Here is a 9,405-nt window from a genome sequence, read left to right as displayed (position 1 = left end):
ATAATAGAGCAACTCTCTTCTCTCTGTTTTTTATATTGATTTTCCATAGTTTGTGAATGAATGTTTCTAATTTTATGTAATTTTGAGTTCTTAAAATGATGTGTTCAGTGTACTTTCCTTACAGGTATTGGGTTCATGAGTTTCTTAGCTATTTTTCTTGCAATTACTCAATAACTTATACAGCGGTCCTCACTTCTAGAGAGTGAATTTTATGGTTGAGGAAAGAAGGTTATATAAGTTAATGGGTGATTGAACAGTGGTCGAGTTGAACTTGCCAAAGAAAAGGTGTTGCGGCACATAGAATCTAGAATTGCAATCAAAAGATATTATTGTTCCTTATGATTTTATTGTGACCATGGTCATGAATGAATTATACAATGACGACATTAGTTGGTGAGATTTTCAGTTGCTTAATCACTTTCTGATTAGTAGAGTTTCTTAAATCTCTTCCTTCATATCTTATAAAAATTTTATTTTACGTGGAATTAGAAATTAAGATTCCATGTTTTCTATGAGTAATTACTAACTAGGTAATGTACACTATAACAGGTTGGTAGAATCCTGAAAGATATGTACTTCCTATAATCTAGATGATTAATACAGTGGTCATAATTAAGTGTGGGCTAATGTTTGGAGGTCTTAACAGTAAAAAAAAAAACACTTTAGGGAATTTTGTTTACCGAGTATCGCAATACCAACTCATTATGATTTGTATGTTTTAGTCGGAAAACAACACATCCTATAAAAAACGCTTGGTTACATTGTTTCGCATTGCAAAATGACAGATCATACGTATTAGATTTCAACTCTTTGTTGTTCGGCCTAATGTATATGCTTTTCTTCTAATATGTATATGCAGTTGATTTAGGATTTAATTTAGGATTTAGGATGCTTTTTTGGTTAACAAATTAGGGTCATCTAATTGTGAAAATGTTCACCTTTTTCTTCTTAACTTATTGTTACAACTTACAATGCAACAATATATGGCTTATAATACAGTACCCACGATGATACTTTGACTGCTCTCACTGTGGATTTCTGCCAACGATTGGGTTGGCCATCAGTATGGTACTGGATATATAGTTGGATCAGGTATTTGAACCAGAGCTGCTGTGGATAAGGGTTTGGGGATATGACAATATGTTGTATCCAATTGCAGTTATCTTGAATGCCATAGAATCAGTTGGTTGGTCCTGGACCTGGAGTATTCCGATCTGAAATCATCTGCAATCTCAAGGATTAAGAAACCTTGAGTTGAGGTATGATGTTCATGATTAGGTATACCTACTGGGTTACGTTTCTTGCAAATTAGTAAGAATTATGAGGTTCGAAAAATGAAGCAGTATAAGCATAGACAATTTCTTTTTTGTGTCATATTGCCTAAGGAGAAGGTTACTGTCCTCTCTCGCAAAGCCTTTCATTTCCAAAATCCACCTACCATAACGGAAACAACAATGCATCCATTAAAGGAGCCAACAGGAAATAATTCTATTTTTTGTCATTGGATCCCATGACTGCCATGTCCAAAAATGACGAGACCCCACCAACTGATGGTGCTAAAGTTGCACATTTCTGCTCTATGTATGGGCCACAGTTCTGTTCTATGAAGATAACAGAGGATCTGGAAGTTTGTTGAGAAGCATGGCTATGGGGATGAAGATTATATTATCGATGCATTTTGATTCTATGGCCTTTTTCCTTAGTGTAGTATGGGATGTCGTCGTAATATTAATCCATCACTCTAAAAAATTATATTTAATCAATTACATTGTTATCGACTTTTATGTGGGTTCATTCATCCGGTAGTTACAATAATTAGGCAATGTTGATCAAATTTTTTTTGCCGCAACAAGTGATACCGTTTCACCATTTAGGACCTTTTTATATATTTTCCGTGGTTTTTTTGTTCTTAATTTAGCTAAGCAGGTATTATCATTTTCTTTTTGTTCCTAAACAAATTAAGTTCCTTATTTTGGGATAATTTAGTTTGTTCCAAATCAAATCGGGACGAGACGAAGCCTAAACCGAGCTTTACCAAATCAAAAATATGGTTGGGCGAGGCGTTGCCGAGCCACACCAAATCAAATCGGGACGGGACGAGGCGAAATCGAAGCCGAGCTTTACCAAATCCAAAATATGGTTGGGGGAGGCGTAGCCGAGCCATACCAAATCAAATCGGGACAGGGCGAGGCGAAGTTAACGGAACTTTACCAAATCAAAAATAATTTTATGGATGGGTATCTGTGTATTTTCCATTCTTTTTTGTTGCGAATCTAGCTAAGCATGTATTATCATTTCTTTTATTCCTAAACAAATTAAGCCCCTTATTTTGGGATGATTTAGCTAATTTAGTTTGTTCCACATCAAATCAGGACGGATCGAGGAGAGACAAAGCCGAGCTTTACCAAATAAAAAATATGGTCACGGGCACAAAATCTAGTTTGTTTTTATAATCCTGAAGATCATTGGAACACTATGCAGCAAATCTTGCAAACTTGGATTCAGGTGGGGAAGAATGCTAAAGAAAGAACTTGTTTGTTTGCAGCTGACTCGGCGTCTGAATCTGAGTCAACCCCTGACTCGGACCGAGTCAGCAGTCAGACCATTTGTTTTCCATTCTGAGTCAGATCTGACTCGACCTCTGACTCAGACATAACCCCTGATTCGGACTCATTTGAGTCAGGTAACAAAATACCCCTGACTCATGGGACCAAACCACTGACTCACTTATTTCCGAGTCAGATGAGTCAGATCTGATTCAAAACAAACATATCGACTCAGATTCAGATGAGTCAGGTGATTTCACTCAGATACAGATGATTCAGATCCAGACAACTCAGATGAGTCAGGAGTAAACAAACATGGTGAAAGTTGTTTTTTCGTATAGACATTTTTCTAAGCTCCTTTTATTTTGACTGTAGCTCTCTGACTTCAGTTACGAATTTCAACCTCAGAGTCGGAGGTAAAGCCATCAGTAGATTTTGTATGAATCTATAAGTTCTATCTTATACGACTACAGAAATCGAAGAGTCAGACCTGTCTCAGTCCATCACTCAAATCTCAGATTAGAGATTTTGCAGATTTTTCAGATATGTATAATAGACAACTCCAGGTTGAATCCAAAACCAAGCAGGTCTGATCACACTTCCATTTTGGGCAACTAATCTTCCAATAATGCCAACAAATTGTAATCATACTCTTGTAAGGATGAGAACAAACTAGTAACTGTGGGCTTATATTTTACAAGATTCAAAGTCTCACATACAATTTCGAATCATCCAATCCAATTATACAATAATACAATTAATACAAGCTACAATGACAGTAGAAATCAACTCTTCTACCCAGAGGAATAGTCAGGTTATCGTCAATCTAAGGTATTCAGAGCACAAGGCTGCCCACCAATGCAGCCGTCAGTGGAACTGTCAGGTTGTCATCAATCTCAGTACTTATCGACAGTGATTCTACTAGTGTTGTTGCCAGAGACACAATTAGGAATCCTAAAACCAGACTAGGACTTTCTTTTATGAAGCCAAACTGTGAGAAGAAGTGCATGTACCTATTACAAACAAACATTCCTCATAAACACAGGGTGGTCTCTAATGTTGCAATTTAGAGTTATGTATTTCTAGATTTAACAGGGGCGAGAAAAGTTACCCAATAGATGCTAGGAAACCAGCAATGGCCATGGCAATGCTACCAGCATAAGACTTGTTTCTATTGTGCGGAAGCTTTTTCTTGCCAAATCTCCTCCCCATTATATCAGCTAGACCTGAAACAGGGTGAGAAACAACATTTTATCCCCTTGATTAACATGCTGTATAGAATAAAATTAACAAAAGATCCATTAAGAAACGAAGTCAAATCATTCGGTAATTTCATTCATTCTCTTAAGCAAGTTCCCCTTTGGAAAGATAATGTGGCACAACTAATATTCTGAACATTTCTGCTGTTTCTTGTAATAGTTGTGCTAGAAAGTGGAAACACCAAGTCTGCATCAATGTATTTGCTAGATTGCATCAACAAAGACAATAATTACCATCTCCAGCACACAGGTTGCAAATAATAGCAATTGCAATGGGGGAAGTTCTCCAATAAACAGCACAAGCCAAAGTTGCCGTGGAAGCATAATAAAATGGCCCCTTCAATAGTTCCCTAAGCATTGCAAGATACAAGTTAGAATAAAGAAATGAAACTGGATGTTGTATGATGAAAAAGAGAAGCAGAAATTATTAATACGTATTTCCTGATTATATAATCAGCATTTTTTTAGTGAGCACATGTCAGTACAAATAGACAAGGCAAAACATAGAATGCTATATAAGTGAATTCAACCTGAAAATATGATCCTTGCGTAGTTTCATATTTTCCGCTAGTAAGAGCCAAAATCAAGCAGGAACTTTTAAGAGTTTTAGTCTTCCATGCTAGTACCTGTAATCTCCAGATCTGGTCATCGACATGACCATAGATTCATCCTTAATCAACCCGAGACCCAATACTAGCATCCGTATTATATTAACTCCAGGAACAAGAGCCGCCAAATATGCTGCTTGGGGTCGAAAACTGTAAAAACATGGCAAAACCATTAGGCTGATAGGCCAGGGAAATAACAAACACTTGTCCTTCAAAGTAGAGTTTACCTGAATATGGGCCACATAAGCATGAAGACCAGTCCAATGTTTATATGCACAAACTTCCTGATTAAAATCTAACAAGAAAAACCAGGTTTAGAAGATAGTATTTACCAATATAGATGAAACAACAAACAAGTCAGTTGGCTAAATATATTCTTGAAACCAAGCAGGTTAAATATCTCATACTCTCAAGTCTATTCCAATTCATAATAAAAGGAAGTTGCTTATATACCTCCAACGAAGTTCTGGCATCATTATATACTAAGGAGAAGAAAATTTACGTGGTTTTAATCAAGAGAAGAAAGATGCAGGAGTGTGACAATGTCAATAAAATACCAATTCGTCATATTTATCAAACCACTCGATTCGAACAAAATGAAATGTCCACAATCCCAGATCAAACTACTGCATTTGAACATTAAATCCAACCCTTGGTATCAAAACCATTCTAGAATATTTCAAAGAAGAGACCCAATGAATGAGACTCAATATAAAGAATTCTTCACAAATGCAAGAAGCATTAAGTAACGGAATTGAGAGCTACAAAGATAGACCTATACTATTGTGGCTTGAACCCTATCATTTTGACTCCATTAGGACCATGATGTAACCCACCTCCAGTCAGCAAAAAGACGTTGAGATCATAAGCACCCAAGTCTTCGAGGCCGGTAGACCCACGGTCCCACACTCTAAGACTAGAACACAGAATATATTTTGGAGTTTGCTTTAGACTTTAGGGTCCAATGTGGAATCCAAGAATATCACTATTTTACAAATATATATTTCACTGCTTGGGCTTCAACTACTTTGGATTAAAGCAATGAACTTGACTCCATGTAGGACCATAATGCCAACCAACCTCCAGTCAATAAGACACTGAGATCTTAAACTTAGAGGTCAAAGAGAACATAGTGCTAACCAACCTCATGAGCCCCTGAGATGCTAAACGCAGAGGTCAAAAGACCAAATAGCAAACCAACTTCATTAGCTGTTGATATCCTGGTCTATTTTGGCATTATCGGCTACAAGGATCAGATTGGATCTACAGTTGGATCTTGGTCTATCATTCATAACTTTGTTTTGTCTATTGGATATCTTGGAACTACTAGAATGACTGAAGCTTGCGAGGGTGCTCAGCCTCAGCCTGACAGGGAGTTTGGGGAAGGTCAATAAGCAATACGTGACTAGTGAAGATTAGGTTTATTAAGTAAACCACTCCATGCACACTAGAACGACCAGGTTGAAGCAGGTTCGTACCTACAGTTGGATCTTAGTCTATCATTCATAAGTTTGTTTCCTCAACTGGATATCTTGGAACTACTAGAATGACTGAAGATGGCGAGATTGCTCAGCCTGACAGGGAGTTTGGGCAAGGTCAATAAGCAATAAGCGACCAGCAAATTGTTCCATGGACACCGGATATGTTTGAAGACAATTCTTTTAATTCAATCAAATTGATCACATCAAAGTAGCATGTACAGTAAACAATTCCCTCAACCTAAGGATTTGGGGAAATCACACCTATTCACCAAACTCAGTTGGTTTAGTTAATCCTCGCTGAAAGAAATATCAGTCGTCAGTGCAGTGTCTTCTAGATTGAATTGTTCTAATTTGCAAATCCTTCTACTAGTGTCTTCTAGCACCAAGCTGACCAGATAAAACTAGGTTGTCCCAATTGAAATTCAAATTGAGTCTCTATGGGTGGACAGGTGCATTCTGATGGTATCTCCGCCTTGATGGTGTACCTCCACAGTCTAAGGTTATAACTTAGAAATACAGTCTAGATGGCGTTTGTTTAGGGGATGTAATTTCTACCAAATGAAATTCTAAAAATCACTACTATTACATATAGTTCAATTTCACTGCTAACTGGAATTACTAAACAAAATTCAAAGCTTGTGAGAAACATTTACCTGATCTTTAATGATCCTCCTCTTAGCAATTTCACCCCAAAATTGAAGACAAAATAGAGCAACTCCACTAGTAATCACAGTAGATGTAATGTCATTTACCATTGGATTTTGAGAAAATAAAGACATTGTAGAACACAAAGAAGAAGATGCCTTGACTTTGAATAGCTTAAACCTAGTTTGAGATTTTCTTCTTGAAATGGAAGAAAAATTATCAGAATTCTCAAGTCTTGTGAGGAGAAATTTAGAGGGTTTTTTAAGATGTGGTAGTTGTAATAAACGAAGATGATTGACTTGATAATGTTGGAAAACATCGATCACAACCATTTTTTTTTACCTATATTTAATTATAAGTTATTCATTTATCTTCTGTGGGAGGAAACATTTATTTACAGAGAGATATGGATATAGAATACGATTGACGATTGTTGACTGTTTAATTCCTGAGTCAAAAGAAAAGGTTAAAAAAAAGGTTGTTTTTTTAACTACCTGCAAGACGATAAGGGGTACATAGGCGTTTTTGATTTCAGAAACATCTGCATTCCGCGATTAACAGTATGATATTACTGCTGCAAGCCTACAAGTAACAGTGATATGTTCATTTAACTTTGCTTTTGAGACGTCGGCATCAGGTTGCTCCAATATCTCACACTTTATATGATATTTTAGCTTTGAGATCTATATTGTTATGAGAGTTTAAGTTTAACTAGGTTATTTATGGAAATATCAAATGCTTAACTAGATTTTGGTCGATTGTATTGCCAAAATAAATAAATAAATTGAGTTACGTGGATTTCAAATATCAAAAATTCATCGAAATTCTTAACTAAAAATAATAAACACAGTCTATTCAAATAAATAAATCATGGGAAAATGAAGTTTAATGAGAAAGAGACGATCTAATCATGGGAATATGAAGCTCAATGAGAAAGAGATGATCCACATTCCGTTAACTTCTTTCTTCATCTACTATTAGTGTCACAATTTATACAAAACTACTACATGGACTTAATTCCACAAAAAGTTGACATTTAATAGCTTAAACCTGGTTTGACTTTTTCTTTTTCAAACGGAAGAAAAATTATTTGAGTTCTGAAATCTTGTGAGTAGAAATTTTGAGGGTGCTTTTTATGATGAGACAGTAATAAAAGAAACGTCTGAGTCTGACTTGATAATGTTGGAAGAAATTCCGCCGACACAAGATTTCTCTTGCTCATATATATTTCATGCAACAACTACCTCACTATAAGTAGTAGCTAGTAATGCTTTGTGGTTACAAATTTTAAATTTGATGGACAATGAGATCTGCACTTTGTAAAATAAAAAATGTGAGAAACTGGAGCAAACTAGTGAAAGCTTTAGATCCGTAGGGCTTTATTGCATATTGTAGAGGGATATATTGATCAAAAAATACTTGTTAGACAAGGACGACTCATGAGTTTAATTTGGGAATACTTGTGGTTTATCATTTACTAGGAAGTTGGGTCACACTGCCACTTCGTTTTAGAATTTTGAATTTAAAATGTACCAAATTTATCAAAAAAACAAACTTTCATTTTATTCATTTCCCTTGATACAATAGTAATATTTGTGACTGCTAATACATGTACCAATTTATTCATTTCATCTTTTGAATGGTATTACACCACAAATAAATTTGGACCCCTTGTTAACAGATATGCTTGATATAGCTACGACGTTTGGTTTTGAAGCCTTATTTTAAGAGTGTGGTACAAGCTGTCAAAGAGGAATTCTTTTATAGAAAACATTGATTTGTTTTTGAAACATTCATTCACAGAGAGATTCAGATAGAATACAGTTGTTGACCGTTAATTTTTGACTTAGATAAAAGGGTAAAAAAATTTAGGGCTATGATTCATGTGTTGTCTGATCATATAAAAAAATAAAAAATAGGCCATACTCTTCGGACGATATATATGCGGTACGCAAGTAATTCATGATTAAAAACAAACAATTTATACGATGAACATGTGAATGGTACATAATTAATCAGTAACACGATTTATGATTAAAACCAAAAGGATAAGCAATCCAGAAATATCAACTAATCAATAAAACCTATGCTTTAAGAAAAAAAAGAAAAAAAATAAGGATATGCCATACTCTTAAGACGATATGGGGTACAAGGTGATCCATGATTAAAAATAAGCAATTTATTAGTTAAATATGCCAATGATACATAATTAAACGGAAACAAGATTTATGATCAAAACCAGAAGGATAACCAATCCAGAAATATCAACTAATCAATAAAACTTATGCTTTAAGAAAAAAAGAAAAATAAAAGATATGTCATACTCTTAAGACGATATGGGGTACACGGGTGATCCATGATTAAAAATAAACAATTTATTAGTTAAATATGCCAATGATACATAATTAAACAGAAACAAGATTTATGATCAAAACCAGAAGGATGACCAACCCAGAAATCTCTACTAATCAATAAAACCTATGGTTGATAGACGGGGAAAACAATTGAATCAAGTATATTAGAGCAAATTTGATTTCAGAAACATCTGCAATAGATTATTATCAAAATTACATGATTAAGAGTATGGTATTACTACGACAAGACTACACGTAATAGTGATATTTTTCGCTTAACTCGTCTTTTGAAACGTCGACATCAGTTTGCTCCAATATCTCACACTTCGTATGATAGTTTGGCCTTGAGATCTATACTGATGCAAGAGTTTAACTTTAGCTAGGTATATCTATGGAAATATCAAATGCAGAACTAGATCTTGGTGGATTGTATTGCTAAGAAAAAAGATGAACTACGTCGATTTCAGGGCTCAAAAATCCATTAAATTCGTAACTTATACTATCGCGCACAA

The 9,405-nt window shown here is 35.2% G+C and overlaps 1 protein-coding gene across 1 annotated transcript; it reads right to left on the bottom strand.

Annotated features, from left to right (window-relative positions):
* Positions 1-3,155: 3,155 nt before the first annotated feature.
* LOC113284213 (probable phytol kinase 2, chloroplastic) lies at positions 3,156-6,905 on the bottom strand. Its single transcript, XM_026533625.1, has 6 exons — positions 6,548-6,905; positions 4,641-4,708; positions 4,432-4,563; positions 4,040-4,155; positions 3,658-3,772; positions 3,156-3,559 (listed from the first exon to the last, which is right to left on the bottom strand). The coding sequence occupies exons 1-6, from the start codon at positions 6,869-6,871 to the stop codon at positions 3,382-3,384; spliced, it is 933 nt and encodes a 310-aa protein (XP_026389410.1). The 5' UTR covers positions 6,872-6,905; the 3' UTR covers positions 3,156-3,381.
* Between the last annotated feature and the right edge of the window lie 2,500 nt (positions 6,906-9,405).

The sequence above is a fragment of the Papaver somniferum genome, chromosome 5 (assembly GCF_003573695.1).
Source record: "Papaver somniferum cultivar HN1 chromosome 5, ASM357369v1, whole genome shotgun sequence".
Classification (NCBI taxonomy): Eukaryota; Viridiplantae; Streptophyta; class Magnoliopsida; order Ranunculales; family Papaveraceae; genus Papaver; species Papaver somniferum.
This window is presented reverse-complemented; position numbering and strand designations above follow the sequence as displayed.

What these genes read in the sequence shown, in the direction of transcription:
- LOC113284213 (XM_026533625.1), bottom strand. Translation starts at nt 6,871, where the DNA reads ATGGTTGTGATCGATGTTTTCCAACATTATCAAGTCAATCATCTTCGT. An exon ending in GGAGGATCATTAAAGATCAG is followed by an intron (nt 4,709 to 6,547) that starts GTAAATGTTTCT and finishes TTTTCTTGTTAG; the next exon opens with ATTTTAATCAGGAAGTTTGT. An exon ending in ACCAGATCTGGAGATTACAG is followed by an intron (nt 4,156 to 4,431) that starts GTACTAGCATGG and finishes TGCAATGCTTAG; the next exon opens with GGAACTATTGAAGGGGCCAT.